A 20,310-nucleotide genomic window follows, 5' to 3' on the forward strand; every position below is an offset into this window, starting at 1 on the left:
ACTAAGACTTCTAGACATCAGAGCCCAAAGTTGTGAAGATAGAAAGCAAAAATTTCATTAGTGGATTATTCTAATAGTAAGGAGCTACTCCCATTTCTACCTCTTGATTTCTGACTCTGGAGAAACAACACCATATATTAATCATATAGAACGTCCTGGAAGACATTGCCCCAGACCTGCAAGGTGTTGCCAGTCAGCTAGTTTTGTTTTGCATCTTCAAAAAACCTGTTTTTCTTTCTGTCCCCTAGCAGCTTCAGGATGATGGGGAACGTGGTCAAATCAGTGATCTCCACAAGCATGAGCTTATTGTTACACTTCATTTGTTGTAAAATAAGCTCACTGATCAGAAGTAATGCTTCTGGGCAAAATATCCTAATGGTGAATAAGGCATCCTGTAGGTTCACAGATAGTGGTTTCTTCAGAAGCATTGTGGGCAGGGAAGACAGATTTATATTCAGAACAAGTATCTATTTCAGTGAGGACTAAGTATTGCCCCCCCCCCTTTTTTTTAAAATAGAAGTGGTTCAGGGACCATATCTTTGGCTCTATTGATCTCTACTATTGGCAGATTGAGCATTCAGCCATGGCTATGGACAGACCAGCCTTAGGGAGTAAGTCCATGTTGCTGAACCTATCACCACCTCCATCCTTTTTGCTATAACCATTTAGTTCATGAGGCTATTGGGTAAGGACAGGGATGCCTGGAGAAAGAGGCTAACATCCACAGAGCAGGTCATCTTGTCTACTGATTATCAAAATCTTCATCTGCCATGGTTCCTCTTCAGTGAGCATTCCTATGGAGCTCATATATCTTTTACTCTCTGAGCCTGTTTGGAAAGGTCCATTCATGTACTTTTTTTTTTTTTTTCCAGAGCTCCTTTTCCTAACTAACCAGCCATAGCATTAGTCATTGCACATGAAGCAATATAGATGCATACTTTTAGTCATGTCTCCTTCTAGGTAAGATATATAACAGGTATGGTGTTCAGAGTTCTGCCTACCAGGAAGATTTCCTTTCACTGCAGTCTTTTAGGGTCACTCCTGAGTGGGACTCTGGTTTGTAGCTGTTTACTTTCCAGTGCCAGAATGTTGTGTGCAGAACTATTTGTAAATCAAGCCTGTAGTTTTTCTTCTTTGATCAACTGATCATGGAGAACTTCTCATAGGGCCACAGGAGCAGCTTGAGAAGGAGGAAGTAATTTAGCAGGACTAGGGGCCATGGGAATTTGAGCCACCTGCCTCCACAATCTATGTGTGCCTGCAGGACCTGCACAACCCTAACCTTGTATATTCTGCTACCCCTTGATGACAGGGTACTACTGTACACACCCAATTTTGTGGCTTGGTGAGTCAGACAACATACAGTTAATAATGAGTAGTTCACATGGTAACTTAGTGACCTGTGGTCAAGTGTTGAGTCAAAGCCAGAAGTACTTTCTCAAAAGGAAGACAGTTATCTGCAGAGGATGGTATAACTCCTCCAAAATCCTAAAGTTCTGTGCTGTGATTTGGCTATAGGGACCTAGCAAAGTCTCCATAAGACATCACTATTTGCCATAGACACCCTGATTACCATCAGATCCACTGGGTCATGTGGCCCAGGTGACAGTGCATCTAAGATTTCCATTCAAAGAAGGATTAAAAGTCTGTTTCTACTCTTGCCCTCATCGAAGGGCCATCTTCACTAGAGTATGGCATCATGTGATGGAGGATATGCAGGGGCCTCTGGGATGCCAGTGAGTATGTATTTCAACCACAGATGCTATAACTGTTGCCTTTTATTTGGGCATTTACTTTTAGTATAGTTAGATATAATGTAAAAATTTTGAGTCGGCTTATCAAATTGAACTTCTATGCTTTTATGAAAGGTTAAAGAGATTAAATTAATAAATTTGGGGGGAGAGGTTTTGCAAACTAAAGATTTATACATATTAGGAAAAAGTTTGTTTTACTTCTGAAATAGCAATAGAGATGCATAGTTTGTTTTTTTAAAAGAGATTTTTGTTTGAACAAATACATCATTCACTGTTTATCTAAATCTCCATTTTGGATGTGAAATTAATGTATTACTGAATTTAGTTATTATTTCATGTGTAGCATAAAATGATCTCAGGGACCTATGATAGGTTTTAGTCATTTCTTCCTTTGGAATTGTTCCTTGAGTTTTTTAAAGAGAACTTCTAGGTTGTTGCATACTGGTACCATTCTACAAATTCTCTTATCTTTACATTTATCCAGAGTTGTATTTACATTTTATGTTGCAAGAACAAAAGAATTGCTGACCTTTCAAGTAGGAACTAGTAAATTTATATCACATAAAAATCTTTCTTGTACTTCTGGTATAACTCTAGATGAACAGGAAAGATATGAACCTATTTAGAAGAAAGCATTTTTTGTTTTTGTTGACATAGCTCTTTGACTTCAAGGGTTTTTAAACTATTATGGTTTAGTCTAGCCAATTTGACTTCATTACAAAAAAGTTTCATCTGACTTTTGTCTGAAGTGTGAGTTGTATAACTCGAAAAGAAGCTAGGGGTGGGTGGATGACTCAGTCAATTAAGCCTCCCGACTCTTGATTTCTGCTCGGGTCATGATCTCACAGTTGTGGGTTCGAGCTCTGCATAGGGCTCTGTGTTGTCAACGCGGAGCCTGCTTGGAATTCTCTTTCCCTTTCTGCCTCTCCCCCGCTTTCTCTCTCTCAAAATAAATAGCTAAACTTAAAAAAAAAAAGAGGCTTACCTTTGCAGCTAGGCAAAAATAGGATGTAAAGATAGAATAAGGCTGAATCAATAGGGGCTGGAAAGAAATGTTGTTGAGACAGGTAAGAACTCTGAGGCTTCAGAAACAGGTTGTCTGGGAAAGAAGTCTAGGGACAGCAAATTACTTGGAGCAAGGAGGTGCTAGTTGTTTACTCTGTAAAAATTAAAGAGATGGGAATTAAAGTATAGTGGGGAATTGGGGTTAAAGGAAACCATTTAGGAAATAGGGTGGCAAATTGACTAACCCTGGCAGGATAAGGCAGAAAAATATGCAGATGATCGCAAAATAAAATGTATGGGAAAATGCAAACAGCCTAAGATTAGTGGTCTCCTAGTCACTAAAGCAAACCTTGACGATAGTATGTGTTCTCAGTAAATGTGGACTGAAAGGATAACATTTCAAATGTAGCCTCAATTTGCAAAGTAGATATTGATCAGGAAGGAGAAATCGGTTGATGGGTAGGATACAGTTGGAATTGAGCTAGATTATTGAGTGTGAGCAACCTGAGAGCAACCGGGTTAACTCCTAGATAAGATGGGAGAAGCTGTCTGAAATACAGAAGAGGCCAAATTGGGGGGAACCATCCAGCTAAATGAAGTTTGTTTCTTAATATAGCAAATAGTTAAGTTTGATGCTAGGTCTTAGTAAAATAGGAGTGTGTGTTTGTCTAATTTAAGTATCCTTGCAGGGTCATTGATTGTATCTCTAAAGTATAAAATTTAAGGTGACATCCTCTTACATGCCACTACCGTAAGTTTCTAGCTGCTACCTAAATGCTGCAGAACTTCTTTTGCTGATACTTGTATTTGATTTCCTCTTTTAAAAGAAATACAGAAAAGTTCATTTCTGTACCCTTATTATCTTTTCTGTCATCTTTCCCCCCCTTGACCTATTTTTCTCCTCATTGCTTTCTACTCATATTTTCTTTTGCACTAGGGAGAGGAAGTTCAGTGTCAGTATGTGGTGACATGTGCAGGACTTTACTCTGACCGTATTTCAGAGCTGAGTGGCTGTAATCCTGATCCTCAAATTGTGCCATTCCGAGGAGATTACCTGATTTTGAAGCCAGAAAAATGCTATCTTGTAAAAGGAAATATTTATCCGGTAGGTAATGATGTTTCTGCCTTCTTACCCTTCTCAAGATGACTATGGGCAAAAAGGAAATGAAACAAAAACTTTTACTTGGGTCAGAAGTAAGAGCTATTTTGAAGGGCCTTTTGGGCAAGTCTTTCACCTGTTTCTTTTGTCATTAAATCTTTAAATCTTTATCCTAAAATCAGAGTTATGAAATTATAATTAACTGCCCACAAGTGCATGTCTCTAGAAAGCATGAGTGCACCTCAGGAAGGGCTATCAAGAAGGAACCTAATTCTTCCTCCTTTCTGATGAAAGGGGCACTCATAAGGGAACTTTCCCTTACAAGATGCCCAGATACCCACCTGTCTTTCTTAGTTCATTATCGATAGGTGCAGGAAAGGGGATGTGGTTACTATAGTTTCATGGTATAGACAGAACCATTTAAATGAAGAATTCATTCTTCTCTCTGGAACTACTGGGTTGAACCAGGTGAAATTGCCACTATTCAGCTATTTAATGTTTTTGATGGTGCCAAAACATACATTTCATCTGCCTTAACCTATTGCATTTCCACTTTCCAAAAGCCTGTACTGTAAATGTGTGTTCTTTTTCTGACAGCTCTGAGATTTTACTTGCCAGACACATAATTGCTAGTTGGTGGGTGAGGGGCTGGGAAGTGGGGAGTAACCTGAACTAGGACGGTTCTCTCTCTTTCTCTCTCTTTTTATTTCAACCTAGAAAGAGGAACACATGGGACAGTGTATATTGGTATCAATAGTATCAGTGTTTCCTGTGTGGCATTTCTAGGCAGAAGCGTGTATACATAGAAAGAAATATCTGAGTAGCAGATCAAAAGTAATGCAAATTAAATGCATGGGAAGAAAGTGTTTTATATTACCAGTTGCATGTTTGCACGTTTAATAGAATGCAGTTTGAAGTGGGGCTAATAACTCTTTACCATGATTAAATCCATAGGTCCCAGATAGCCGGTTTCCTTTCCTAGGGGTTCATTTCACACCAAGGATGGATGGCAGTATTTGGCTAGGGCCTAATGCAGTTCTTGCCTTTAAACGAGAGGGCTACAGACCCTTTGACTTCAGTGCCAGAGATATTATGGATGTAATTATCAAGAGGTAACTTTATTTACTTAAAAAAGATTTTATATGCTTATATTTTTAAGATGGGAAATTTTGTCTTTCTTGATAATTCTGTTTATTGCGTAAATCCTCTTATTTGTGATTGGTATGTTGATTTTTTTTTAAATTAATCTGGATTCAGAGTTTCATGTAATACACGTAATGTTTTAACTACTTAAAGAAAATTCTGATGAGCCAGGGTGGTGTCTTGGTCAAAAAAACAAGACCAGGAGCCAAACACATATCTGACAACCCAAATCTTGTTTGGCTAATCTTCTAGTTGAGTTTGGAAAAAAAAAAAAAAAGTTTCTTTCAAAATCAGTAGATGGCTTACTTTGATAAGATCATTTCCAACCAGTCACCATCATTTTGAAAACCACTGGAGAAATTGCTGATAACTAGTGTTGTTTCCTTTTGTGGAAAACTGACGATAAATTGTGTTGACCTGTATGGTAGATTCTTTATGGTTGTAAGAACTACTCAGTGAGATATTTTGTTTGGTCCTTTTAATAATATTGCGCTCTGCAGTTTCACATCAAAATCAGTAGAAAGCTTATTAAGCTATACTAGAGTCTCACCCTTCACTGATTCTGAAACAAGTTTTAGGGTGGGGCTTCCCAGCATGTGTGCTTGTAAAAATACATATACATTTACATAGGCTCTGTAGAGTCTGGCTAGAGGATCTGGAATATTTTACCTCTGGCTGACCAAAGAAAAGTAGGGTAAATATTCCAGTTGCTTAATGGCTCTGATTTAAAGATCTGTTAATGCCTTTTAGGTGTGGCTTCGAAAGCACCTAACATTTGCATTAGTAAACCTGTTACAACATGGATGGAGCTAGAGTGTATTATGCTAAGCAAAATAAGTCAGTCAGAGAAAGAAAAATATCATATGATTTCACTCAGATGTGAAATTTAAGAAACAAAACAGATGAACATAGGAGAAAGGAAGGAAAAATAAGATAAAAAGAGAGAGGGAGGCAAACCATAAGAAACTCTTAAATACAGAGACAAACTGAGGGTTAATGGCGGTGTGTTGGGTGGGAGGATGGTCTAAATGGGTGATGGGCATTAAGGAGGGCACTTGTTGGGATGAGCACTGGGTGTTAATATGTAAGTGATGAATCATCGCTAAATTCTGTTCCTGAAACCAATACCACACTATATATTGACTAACTTGAATTTTAATTAAAAAAGAAAAGAAAAGAAAAGAAAACCTTGCTGTTGGCAGGCTTCATAGAATCTAGCTTGAAACCAGCATTCCCTGGGAATTTAAGTTTGGAAGGTATTCCTTTGATGAAGTTTCCTTCTTATATTGGCCAAAAGTTGATTTTCTTTTAATATGTGTTTTTTTCTGACTTTGCCTACATTTCTGTGATGCCACCCCCTAAAAATCTCATAGTTGTAAAGATGTTTTATAGTAATAAAGAATTCCTTTCTCTCATAAAGATTTAAAATTTTTTCCTTTCAGTGGCTTGATTAAACTGGTGTTCCAGAATTTTTCCTACGGAGTTAATGAAATGTATAAAGCCTGTTTTCTCAGTGCAACAGTGAAGCACCTTCAAAAGTTTATCCCTGAAATTACTGTCAGTGATATACTTAGGTAAGGAAAAGCTATAAGGATTGCAAATATGGTCATGACCTATGTGAATTTGGCAGGTGGTTCTGACTTGGTGATTCGGTAAGCATACTTTCAGAGTCAGCGTACCCAGTGAATCTTTGTGTGTCCTCTCTTTCCCAGCAAGTTGTCGAATTCCCTTTTCATCGCATGCATTGGGCCTTGCTGCTTCGTGCCCCTTGGTGCCTGAACTAGGTTCATTTATAATTTTCTAGACCACTTTACAGCATTAAACTCAAATCTCCACTGCAGCTGTATTGTGATGCCACTTTTGCCTTCATGTCTAGGTATCACGATAAAAATATCTTGCCTGAAATTTTTTAATCTTCCTGGCTACTTACTCTTGTCATTGCAAAGCCATTTGATTTAAACTCTGTATGAGATCATTGATTGCTATATTAACTGATTAGGTAATAAACACATAAAAAATTACATTTTGATTACATTTTACAACCTGTTAGATATACTCCCATACATGACATCTTACCTGCTTCCTCTCTTCCTCTTTTGTTCTTTCTTGGGCCCTACTCCACTCAGGGACTCTAGTTGGAGGACAAAAGTGGGAAGAATGTGGTAACAGTCTGAGTCTTAGTGCTGTAGCGATGTGGGGCCAAGGAAGGATAACTTAAAAAGGAAGGATAACTTTTTTCTCAAGGATAAAAGGCTCTCTGGACTTGAGCTGCACATTGTCCTAAATACCACCCAAGCCAATTTTCTTTTTCCATTTGGTGATATTTTAGGATGTTTACCTTTTTCCCTGGCCAAGCTACTGTTAGGCCTAATCAGCAGTGTACTTTGAAGTACTCTCTCTCTGTGAATCCATCCCTCCGTGAAACTCTAGGGCACTGAATGTCTGTATTCTGAGGAACAGCTGCTGAACTTGCCTGGGAAGAGAGCAATAATCATGTCAGCTGTCTCCCTTAGGGGAGCTAAGTGTCCTGGTCTAAGTCTGACACTAATGTATCATTCTCAGACCAGCCTCTTTGAATCCTTAGAAGAACTATTAAAACCCAGCTAATGTTTTTACTCTTATCTCTCTCATCCCTTCTACTCACCTCTTGAAATGGCAGGGATAAAAATATCTAGGCTTTCCTTTCTTTCACTCACCTATAAAGAAAAGCCTTTTGTGTTTTCAGTGGTCTGCTTTAGTAGAATTGTTATGTTTTATATCTGAAAATATATTAATCAAATCTGGCATCTGTTACTGCTGTTAATATTCCTTGAATAACACAATAGGTGGACATTGTGAATTCTGTATATAAACAGTTGCAGTGAATTCAGTACCCATATTCTATTACCACCCTTTCATAGAAGCCTGGGGAAAACTCTTTCAACCAGTGGGTTTCATATGGTAGAACTGGGTTTTAGTGAATATTGCTGTCTCTGAGTGTAAGGGTGTGAATTTCATTTTCCAGTTTCATTAGCATGTAGTAGAAAAGGACACACAGCACTGTAGACAGGTTACATTTAGGGACAAATTTAACCCAATCAGAGAGTTTCTCTTTGGAGACAGAGAAGCTGAACACATTCAGCAATTCCATCTTTCCCTTAATTCCTGTAGCTATTAAAAGGAAGAAATTTGGGGCGCCTGAGTGGCTCAGTCGGTAAATGTCCGACTTCGACTCAGGTCATGATCTCATGGCTGGTGAGTTCGAGGCCCCGCATTGGGCTCTGTGCTGACAGCTCAGAGCCTGGAGCCTGCTTCGGATTCTGTGTCCCCTCTATCTCTGTCCCTCCCAGCTTGTACTCTGTGTCTTTCTCTCTCTCAAAAACAAACTAACAAAAAATTTTTAAAAGAAGGAAATTATCAGTAACAAAATGGAAGTTGTAGAAAATATATTTGATAGCATTTATATCAGTTTAAACAATATCATATATAGGTTAGGGATTCTGTATACCATGTGAAAATAGTAATAAGCATGGGAGTCACCTAATGCAGTAGAGTGGTTACCTCTCGGGAGAGGAAGGGATGGGATCAGAGAGCTCCACAGGGGGTTTCTGTCATATCTATAAGCTTTATTTCTTAAGCTCTTTGGTAAGAAAATAGGTGTTTGTTATGTTATTCTCTATACCTTGGTATATGCCTGCAGTATTAAGTCATCATAATAAAATCAGATCGATAGACTTTCCCGCATTATGAAGCTTAAGTCCTACCTGTCTTGCAGCTCAGTGCAGTGGAACCATAAATGCTCTATCATTAATATTGAGGCAGAAGCATATTAAGCAGTTTTAGATAGTAAGAGAACTGAAGCCACACTTTCAGCAAGATGTTTAGCTCAAGAGAGTGTCCTTAAATTGCCACCAAAGGGCATCCAAAAAAATTCCAAAAAGCAAAACCAAAGGGCATCCAGCGTGACTTCTTTCTGCTTAGCCAGAGTATTTGGGGCGATAATTGACCAGTGAACATTGGATTGGAGTGTAAAGTTATAATCTGTCAAGTACATGTGTTAGGTATATAAATTTGTCATTGTTAAATGATGATCTCTAAGGTTCTTAATTTTATCTACGAAGTCCTTTAATTTGTTCTGTGATAAATTTGACGTGGTAATCTAACAGCAGTAAGAGCATAAAAGATGAAGGCACACATGCCAAGATCTCCTTTTTCTTCCCATTTTTAAAAAATGTCTTATTTGGGGAATTGTAAATTTTTAAGCAAGATGTTTTTATGGTGAGTGATAGCTAAAACTATACTATGTCATTGTGAAATGCAAAGGTGAAAGCCAAACAGTTCTATAATTAAAGTGATCTAGATCAAGGTTTCTCAATCTTGGCACTACTAAAATTTTGGCCCAAATAATTCTTTGCTGTAGGAGACTGTTCAGTTCATTGTGGAATGTTTAGCAGCACCTCTAGCCTCTACCCACTAAATGCCAGCAGTACTCTCCTAGTTACAACCAAAAATGTCTCCAGACATTGCCAAATGTCCCCCAGGGGGCAAAATCTCCCTTGGTTGGGAACATCTAGTCTAGAGTTGGGCAACCCTCATACTACAAAATACCAGATTCTGGAGAAAATATAAAAATCCCTTGAAATACATATAGCTGTGAATGCAACAAAACAAGGGGCATCCCAGGAGCAAAAACAAAAAGGAAATTGAAAACCCATGTACTAAGAGGAATTGGTGCTGATGCTATTCTGGGTGGAAGGGGGTTAGATTTGCTGATTTTGATATAAATATAACAGTTTTATTTTTAATTGATACATGATTTACATACAGTAAAATATGCAGATCTTAAGTGCTCAACGGATTTTGGCAATTGTATAAGTTCATGTATCTGCCACGTAGAGCAAGATATAAAACATTAGGGACATATGTTTTAACTGCAACTCAAGTGCTGGGAAGGAGGCTTATATATAAAAGGTACAAACTTGGAACTGAGACCCCTGTATAAAGCCAGGGACTCTTGAAGGGCTATACCCTCAGTGAAAAGGAAGTCTAGAAAAAAAAAAAAAAATCCCCTTAGCACCAGAAAGTGTTAAGGAATATTGTCTGTCCTGGCCTTGGGGGTAGAAGCAATGTTGGATAGGTGTAATCTCCTCTAAAAATTTAGAACCCTGGGCCCGCCCTCACAAGTGCTTAGAGTTTGACTTTGTACCACCACTTGATCTAGGAACCTTAAACTAAGAAGTTAACTTAAAAAGTAGATCCAGGGGGCGCCTGGGTGGCTCAGTCAGTTAAGCGTCAGACTTCGGCTCAGGTCATGATCTCACAGTCTGTGAGTTCGAGCCCCGCGTCGGGCTCTGTGCTGACAGCTCAGAGCCTGGAGCCTGTTTCAGATTCTGTGTCTCCCTCTCTCTCTGACCCTCCCCTGTTCGTGCTCTGTCTCTCTCTGTCTCAAAAATAAATAAACGTTAAAAAAAATTTTTTTTTAAAAAGTAGATCCAGGGGCACCTGGCTGGCTCAGTTTGTAGAGCATGTGACTTTTTTTGTTTTATTTTTTTTAAGTTTATTTATTTTAAGAGAATCAGAGACAGCACATTGGGGACGGACAGAGAGAGAGGGAGAGAGAGAATCCCAAGCAGGCTCTGCCCTGTCAGCGCAGAGCCCAACCTGGGGCTTGAACCCACAAACCGTGAGATCATGACCTGAGCTGAAACCAAAAGTTGGATGCTTAACTGACTGAGCTACCCAGGCACCCTGAGCATGTGACTCTTAATCCCCAGGTCATGAGTTCCAGCCTCACGTTGGGTGTAAAGATTACTTTAAAAAAAAAAAAGTAAATCCGGCTTGTTCAGGTCCTGCTTCAAACTAACCATTTCTCTCTCTCTCACTTTAAACAAATTAGAGACAGTGACAATCAGGGTAATTTGACCTCAGACTAAGTATTACTGATACAAAGCAATTATTAGTTTTGAATTATTATTTTTAAGAATCCTTTTATTTTTATGATTTTTTAATGTTTATTTATTTATTTTGAAAGAGAGAGAGAATGTGCACATGCATGTGTGAGCAGAGGAGGGGCAGAGGAAGAATCCCAAGCAGATTCTGAGCTGTCAGCACGGAGCCCAACACAGGGGCCCAAACTCATGAACTGTGAGATTATGACCTGAGCCGAAATCAAGTCAGACGCTTAACCAACTGAGCCACCCAGGCACCCCTTTAAGAATCCTTTAAAAAGAAATGAAGTAAAATGATATGCTCTCTAAGATTTGCTTTAAAATAATCCAGTGAAGAGAGGTGGACAGTGAGTGGAGATGTAGATGAAACAGAATTAGCTGGGTGTTGATTATTGTTGATACTAGGTAATATATACATAGCAGTTCATTATGCTATTCATTTTACTTTTGTATGTGTTTAAAAATATCCATAAAAAAAAAAGTGCTCCAAGGATGGTAATACTTCTGGAACACTGGATAGAAGCAAATGTAAAACCTCCATGGAGGACATAACCTCAACCCATCCTGTATAGTATTCCCCCAGATAAAGTCCTGCTGAACAGGACGCCATCAAATATTACAAAGCACCATGAGTGAGAATAAGCACATAGAATAAATACCAGAATTAGACCCCTAATAACTTTGGGTAATAGTAATATTAGAAACCATAAAGTAACCTAGTGAATTTAAATGGTTAATAGTAATATCAGAAACCATAAAATAACCCAGTGAATTAAAAACAAAAAGGAACAGAAAACATGAAAAAGAATAAGACACCCCCTTCACCCCAAAATCTGAGCAAATTTGGAAACCAACTAATTAGAATTTCTAGAATAGAAAAATATACTTCTTAAATTTTAAAACTCAAATGACTAAGTTGGTAAGACCTACCTTAAAAGAAAATAAGTTGAAAGATAAATCTGAAGAATTTAGAGAACATTGCAAGATAAAGGTGCATGACATAGAAATTAAAAGAGAAGAAAATGAGAAGATTCCAGACTATATCTCATAGGATTTCCAGAGAAATTGAAAAGAGGCAATACTTTGCAGAGGAGTATTTGAGAAATTCCTAGAATTGGCAAAATGACATAAGATTCACAGGATGCACGGTGAATCCCATCTCATAAGTAAACGAAATACAAGAATGGAAATAGATTATATAACTTACAATTTAGTACAGGAGGAAAGAAAAATAGAGAATATTCAATAAGCCAAGAAATGAGATGAGAAAAACTCAGAAAAATCAGGTTAAATAGCATAATATAATAGAAATCTTATTGGTGATTACAATAAATGTAAGTGTACTTAATAGTTAAGGCAGAAATTGTCACATTGGATTAAAAAATGCATCTATGTGCTAGGCAAATGGCTTATTGGAAGAAAGATAAACACTGGGCCATTTCAGATAAAATACAGTCTAAGGCAAAAATTGTTAGAGATAAAGAAGGTCGCTATAAACTTGCTGCATATAACAGAGATATGAAAAAAGAGAACAAAAATGGACATAACTGCAAGCAGAAATCAACAAATCCACAATTGTGGTGGGTGATTTTAAGACATGTCTGTTGATAGAAGGTAGATCAAGCAGATAAAATATTAGAAGATTTGAATAACACAATTAAAACGCTTGATTGAATGGATGTATAGAACTCCCCAAACCCCATTACAAACTGCTTGTATTGTTCAAGCCCTCAGAAAATATTTACAGAGACTCAAAAAGCTCTAATCCCTAAATCAGGTTCTCAACAAAATTCAAAAACTGGGCATAGAAAAACCATATTCTCTTGTCACAGTCCAGCTAAGGTGAAGATAAGTAACAAAAATACTCTTCCTTCATGTTTGGAAATTAAGATGGAGTAGTTTACTTTCCCCATACAATATGCTCATGTGAACTTTCTATTTTTAGATTAACAGTAGATCCCATGGTGAGTTTTATAAAATACTAAGTTGTCCTATTTGGAACTGGTCAAAGACATCAGTTTTAGCTTTTCATAGTTCTTTTCTAGCTCACAGGTTAATGCCTGCCACAGAACAATAAAGCAATAAATACAGCACTTTTCAGATGAAGGAATGCCATTAGTTACATATTCATTTTTTTATTAAAAAAAAATTTAAGGTTTATTTATTTTGAGAGAGAGAGAGATTGAGAGCAGGAGAGGGGCAGGGAGAGAAGGAGAGAGAGAACACCAAGCAGGCTCTGGGCTGCCAGCGCTGAGCCCAATGTGGGGCTTGATTTCACAAACCACGAGATCCTTACCTGAGCCGAAATAGAGTTGGATGCTTAACTGACTGAGCTACTGAGGCGCCCCTATGTTGTTTTTCATTTTAGAGAGAGAGGGGGCGCCTGGGTGCCTCAGTCAGTTAAGCGTCCCACTTCACCTCAGGTTATGATCTCATGGTTCATGAGTTCAAGTCCCGTGTCAGGTTCTGTGTGGACAGCTCAGAGCCTGGAGCCTGTTTCATATTCTGTGTCTCCCTCTCTCTGCTCCTCCCCTACTCGTGTTCTGTCTCTCTCTAACTCAAAAAATAAATAAACATTAAAAAAAATTTTTTTTAGAGAGACAGTATGCACAAATGGGAGAGGGATGGAGGGAGAGAGAGAGAATCTTAAGCAGACTTGACACAGCACAGAGCCCAACGTAGCGCTCAATCCCTCGTCCCTTGGATCATGACTGGAGCCGAAATCAAGAGTGGGACACTCAACCAACTGAACCACCAAGGTGCCCCTCATATTCACCTTTTGTTTCTAGACATATTTAAGCATCTAGAACTTATATTCCCATTAAATTTAGCCACAGATAGGGCAAAATACATAGCTACAGATAGCTCTAAACAATTAAATGTAGCTGAATTAACAAATACTAAATTTACTAAATTGTTCTTTCAGCTATTAGAATGGAGTTTTAAAGAATTAGAAGTTAAAAAATTAAGTTTCTAGTCTTACTGAGTACTTACTATACACAAGGCACAAATCTAGACATGAGGGTGAGGTAGGGGTGTTGTAGAAGATGCTGACCCTTAAGAAATTTATGGCTTATCTTACCTGAAATTTCAAGTGATAATACTCATCTCAAGCTGAGGTGTTCTGAGGGGGAATGCCTGTATGTAATTGTGCAAAGAAAAACCCTGAAGTTGCATTAAGTGCTGAAGAGGAAACCTGAAGAATTTGGTAAACATTTCATGTTAGGGGCACCTGGATGGCTCAGTCGGTTGAGCCTCCAACTTTGGTTCAGGTCGTGATCTCACAGTCATGGGTTCCAGCCTCTCATCAGGCTCTGTGCCCCTAGCTCACAGACTGGAGCCTGCTTTGGATTCTGTGTCTCCTTCTCCCTCTGCCCCTTCCCAGCTCGCGCTTTGTCTCTCTCAAAAATAAATAAACATTAAAAAAAATTTTAAACATTTCATGTGAAATAGTTAACTTTAGCTTGAGCTAAAGTGAGATCCTTAGAAGAACAATATTGTATATTGTTTTTTACAGTTTGGATTATAGGTTTTGAACATTTGGGCAGGAGGGGACACTGATGATAATTGGTGTTTGTAAGAGAAATAAATATGAGACACATTTGTAACTGTAGTTAATCAGTATTAACTTATTTTTGCTTAGAAGGGAAAGTTAGGGGAATGTACTAACTAAACCTCTGTAAAAAAAAAAAAGTTTTGTTTTCTTCACTAAACATCAACGGCTGGTCATGCCACTCTGTGCCCCCTCCATGTTGGCCTTCTACCAGATAAAAGGAGTGGAACAAGAAAACTCTTGGAGGTGCTCTTAACAGCAACAGCAGCATTGTTCAGGAAAAGAAGGGCAAATGCTGCTTTGATGGGTTGCGATAAGCTACAAAAACAGAATGTACAAAGTGGAGTGCATGCTGACTGATAACATGGTGTGTCTGTTGATACGTATCTTTAAGACATCTTAGCATCAGTCCAGTTCTTTTTATGTTCTATGTGTTGTATCTGATTCTTACTTGGAAATACTTACACCTCAAAACTCTACTGTCCAGATTCCTTGCAGCCTTCTGTAAGAATATTTACCTTTATTATAGAATCTTTCACCCTTGTTGTAATTCTTATTTACTTCTCTACAAATGAATAGGATAGCTCTGTGACTTCAGGCAGCTTATTTAATCTATTTTTTTGCTGTTAAATATATACTTGTATCAGCCTCTTACAGTTGTTTTCAGAATTAGAATTCCTAATACAGAGAAAGCACTTAGTAAATAGCATATTATTATTATTATTATTATTATTATTATCATCATTATCTTATTATCATTAGAGGGCAGTGATCTCCTATTCTGTCTTCCTCAAGTACTTCTCTTCATTGGCCCAGAATCATTAAAAATGTTTAATATTTGTTTAATATTTGCCTTATTTGTTGAGTCTTGTGGTGTGTATAAGACAGCTATTTTTTTTTCTCTTTTTTAAAAATTATTATTTTCTTTAAAGTAAGCTCTGTGCCCAACATGGGGCTTGAACTCACAACTCTAAGATCAAGAGTTGCATGCTCTGCTAATTGGGCCAGCTAGGCACCCCTAAGGCAGCTGTTTTCAAACTGTGTTTTCTGAACAGTTTCAAGGGAGGTACTCTTTTTTTTTTTTTTTAAGTTAAGTAGGATTTATTTTCATTTGTAAGTGAACCCTCTTGCAACAGGTTTATTCAATTCTCCTAAAAATGGTAGCATTCTTTTAAACTCTTCTTTTAATTTTTTTTTTTTTTTGCAACGTTTATTTATTTTTGGGACAGAGAGAGACAGAGCATGAACGGGGGAGGGGCAGAGAGAGAGGGAGACACAGAATCGGAAACAGGCTCCAGGCTCTGAGCCATCAGCCCAGAGCCCGACGCGGGGCTCGAACTCACGGACCACGAGATCGTGACCTGGCTGAAGTCGGACGCTTAACCGACTGCGCCACCCAGGCGCCCCTAAACTCTTCTTTTAGAAGCAGCAGTTACATAGATGGAATATTGGATTCAACCTAAAAATGTGGTCCCTAGTTAACTTTGTTATTCTGCATATAAGCATGATAAAAGATTAGGATAGTCTTCACATTTCCAAGCAGAATACAATTTAAAAAGCTTGTCCTTACCAAACCCCTAAAAACAGCCATTTTTAAAAATGTTTGTTTATTTTTAGGAGACAGAGCATGAACAGGGGACGGGCAGAGAGAGAAGGGGACAGAGGATCTGAAGCAGGCTCTGTGCTGACAGTAGAGAGCCCAATGTGGGGCTTGAACTCACGAACCTGAGCTGAAGTCAGATGCTTAACCCATTGAGCCACCCATGTGCCCCAAAATAGCCATTTGAGAGTAAGCCAGCAGAGCATTACATCACCCCAGTGAAGTGTGGGCTTCGTTATATGCACCAGTAAACCTACATGGCTAGCTTCTGCATCCCACTTTTACAGATTTTACACCTATTATGCCAAACAGCATTTTAAACACTGACGTATAAACTCCCCAATAAGATAAAGCAAGGACAGAAATGAGAAGTGTTTATCAGAAACAGGATACACCATCACTTAATAGTCTTCAAACAGTATTGCACTGTAATAGTTTTGACAATGTGCTCTTGGAACAATCTGCAAACAACTCATTTTAACAGACAAAGAGCACTTTTAAGCTGACATGACTGTCCTAAATTGTTATTAGGTAAGAATGTTACAAACATTGCTTACATTAGTGGTACCAGCGGAGCTGGAGAGGATTGCACCTTCTCCATGCTAGGTGGCCAGAACCACTAACAGTGTGGTGGAACTTGTGACCCTCTCCAAAGGCTGCGTTCTTGCAGCCTGCAGATGTCAGTCCTTGCATCCCCCTGTGCTTGTGGACTGGTTTGGTGATCCAGTGGGTGTCAGGATTTCTACTGATGGCTTTATGGAATGGATCAAAGAAGATAACCTCAAGAATTTGTATGTGGAATCTTCACCAACCCAATAAGAATTCAGGATTCTCAGAGCCCCACAGTGGCATCCAGCTCACTCATGTGCAACAGACTGAAGGCTTCCAGTAAACTTTAGGCTGGTTAGCACCATGATGGACAGGCTTGCCCTAGGTCACACCCTTAGGAACTGGGAGTTTGCAGCCACCACCTGACACACAAATCCAATCTATGACCTAACCTTGCTTGGCTTTGTATAAGGGAGGTAGTTTTGGATTCAAAAATACTCTATTTAGATTTCATTTGTAAATTTTAACTATCTTTAAAAAAACTAATTTTTTGAACTCAAGTGTTATAAAGCAGAACTTTCAGTAGTAAAGCCTCTTACTGTATGAACATGCTGCCAGGTTGTGCTTTTTCTATCATCTCTGTTTAGCTAATTGAAAGTTATCCTGATAGTGAAGGCTAAACTGTTGAAAATAGAAACAAATCACAAAAAAGAACTTGTTGCCATTTGTAAATATTTTTCTCTATAAATGTTAATTTATACTCAACAAAATGAAAAAATAAATAGAATCCTGTCTCACATATTTAGGAATGCAACTGACATACATAACTCCCACTTCTATTGCTTTTTATTAGTCAGAAGAGACTTATTTATTCCCATTGGTTGATTTTGTAATAAATTCATCTTATAAATCCAAATTAAAAATGCATCTATTTTAATTAAATGTGGGTTTATCTGCTACTTTGGGAAAAACAAATATTTATAAGTAACTTGCCACTTGTGTATTCATTTGGTAAGCATTTATTGACACTGTAATGTGGCAGGCATTATGCTCTAGGCTAAGGATATGTTTGACAGGCTACCCTACCAAACTGATAGCCTTTGGCTAAACACAAACCTATTGGGTTTCCACATAATGGTGCATTTAGAAGAATACTTTATTGCTTTAAGAATACTCTGAAACCACTGATCTGTAAAGTGTCCTGTCTCTTCTAGTCGGTTGACTACCATCATGTTTTTGCAGAGGTCCAGCTGGAGTAAGAGCCCAAGCCCTGGATAGAGATGGAAATCTGATAGAAGATTTTGTATTTGATGGAGGAGTTGGGGATATTGGAAATCGCATTCTTCATGTGAGAAATGCACCTTCCCCTGCTGCTACTTCTTCTCTTGCAATTTCTGGAATGATTGCAGATGAAGTGCAACAAAGATTTAAATTGTAAATAATGTAAGGAGCTAAGTATGCATTTTAATTTCCACATTCAGCAACAAGAATATACTAATTGTATTCTTTAAGGAAAATGATTTGAAAATCTTGTTAGGTATCTCATTTAGATAACAACTGAATTGTTAGAATGCTATAACATAGAAAAATAATTTTTTAAAGTCCATGCTCCTTTGTGAATAAAGAAGCAAGGTACAGTTGTGTCTGTACTGAATCCTTGACTGTTATGGGCCTCTCCTCACCAGCCATGATCTGGAGATTTGACTCTTAGAATTTCTGGAAACGATGGCACAAAAAATTGATTATTCCCTTAACTTTTTGTCTTTATAGTAGCTAAGCTTTTTTTTTTTTTCTCTCCTAGATCAGAAAATAAAGTATATTGTAGGTTGCAAACCTCCTTTTAACTTTGAAGGATCAAATGAAAGCTCACATTATTTAGAGCAACAGTATTTGTATTTGGGAATTTAAAATTCTTGATTTAAAGAAAATTTATGAAATTTCACATTTTTAAGTAGTTTGAATAAGATTCTATCTTAGCTATAATATTTGTAAGAAATAACTTTGCAAAGGAAATGCAAACCCTTTATTATTCCCAGTCTTTTTATAACTGACTTGGTGTAGGGTTCCCATTAAATCCAAACAGCAGTACACTATGAATGGTTGTTGCCTACTCTTTAGTCTTCTGTGGTTGCAAAACTAAAAGAACTTAGAACTGATAGGTTTTTATGTGAACAGTTTTAGAATTCTGCCACTGATATATAGAACTCTGTAATTTTAAAAATTTACCTCTATATCTCTGTTTTTCAGTCATACCAAGTTTCTCAAACGTTGCCAAGATCACTATTTTATTCATGCCTACTTGGTTTTCAGGGATCCTATGAACTTTTATGAGGATATTTCTTCATTTTGAGGAAATACCTAACTTTGAGGCATTCACTTTTGTAAACCGCAAAAGTGCCTTACATTCACGTGTACTTCATGAGTATTTAAATTATTGCCCAGTGCCAATACTGTATACTGTATATATGTGTGTGGTATGTGTTGAAATGATTCTTGCAATTCAGAAAGTTGGAAAATAGAAATATAAATGAATTTATGCTAGCCCATTGATTGGGGAAACTTTATTACAGCACCACCAGTTAGGCGAGACATTTTCATCCCTTCCCTCATATATACTCTCTCAGGATTAATCTTCCACTCTTCATTCTTTCCTCTTATCTCTCCAAATCTGTGTGATAGATGAGTAAGAAGGATGTGCATTTTGACTGAAAGGAAAAACTTCTGTTTTCTTCTTTTTCACTTCAAGCCTCAGTGATTACATTGTCTGAGCTACCTCAAGCATTAATTTGAAAGGCTACACCATCAACTCATGTTCAAGAAGTAGCACATCCCAGGTAGAGACTAGGCAATTATTTGACACTTGGGATGAACATATTGAAAGCATTTAGAAATCATTCACAGAAGAAATTAGCCCTAATGGTTCTTCATAACAACTGATTCCTCCAAGAAATGTGACACACAGGATATTTTTCTGTTCCATCGCAAGACTATTAAGAGATGGAAAATTTTACAATTCTCTATTTCATAAACAGTGAGATTACATATATACTAAGCTGTGAAAGACTGAAATTATAAAAATAACTGTCCTCATTAAAGCAACCCTCATTCCATTTGAGTCTATATTATACCCCCAAAAATATAAGTGAAAAAAGTTACTGAAAGTGTTTTGAATGTGCAGGTTATTCTGTTTGTAAAACATTTTATATTTATATCAATAGGGTTTTGTTGTGTAATACTGATATAATATTTAAAAGTTTTGTGTATTTCTGAGATAAGAAAATGTAAATTAATATTAAAATATTTTAATGAGTTTTTGTGTTGTAAACATAATTTTTAGTTTCATAAAACTGATTCAAGTGAATTTTTTGTGTGTAAAACATGAACTATCATAGCTTTAAATAGCAGCCAACCTTAGAAAAATGAAAAAAACTATTTGCATTTAATATAAAAATGAGGTTTATATTTTAGGTAAAAACTAGAGCACTTCCCCATTTACAAAAATGGCTTTCCACTTGGTAGTGGTGGCAATACCTGGTTCACCTCAGTGTCATCTTCATACCTCCAGAGCACCAGGGAACATGGTTTGTTTCATAGCAGAATATATATATAACACATAAACACACAGTGCTTTGCAGGCAGTGGAGGGGACAGTAAATCAATCAAATCGGAATTTCATAAAT

At 37.5% G+C, this 20,310-nt stretch overlaps 1 protein-coding gene across 5 annotated transcripts in view; it reads left to right on the forward strand.

Moving 5' to 3' along the window:
• The window catches only part of L2HGDH (L-2-hydroxyglutarate dehydrogenase), a 45,551-nt gene extending 25,609 nt beyond the window's left edge, over nt 1-19,942 (forward strand). For all 5 annotated transcript variants that reach the window (XM_086709789.1, XM_086709790.1, XM_025919832.2 and 2 more), the window contains 4 exons: nt 3,697-3,864; nt 4,813-4,970; nt 6,444-6,575; nt 17,873-19,942. In XM_086709789.1, the coding sequence (XP_086565915.1) occupies nt 3,697-3,864; nt 4,813-4,970; nt 6,444-6,575; nt 17,873-18,068 (654 nt within the window). In that variant the 3' untranslated portion in view covers nt 18,069-19,942. The remainder of the gene's footprint in view (nt 1-3,696; nt 3,865-4,812; nt 4,971-6,443; nt 6,576-17,872) is intronic.
• Nucleotides 19,943-20,310: the final 368 nt, after the last annotated feature.

The sequence above is a fragment of the Puma concolor genome, chromosome B3 (assembly GCF_028749965.1).
Source record: "Puma concolor isolate L17-30 chromosome B3, mPumCon1.1.hap2, whole genome shotgun sequence".
Lineage (NCBI taxonomy): Eukaryota > Metazoa > Chordata > Mammalia > Carnivora > Felidae > Puma > Puma concolor.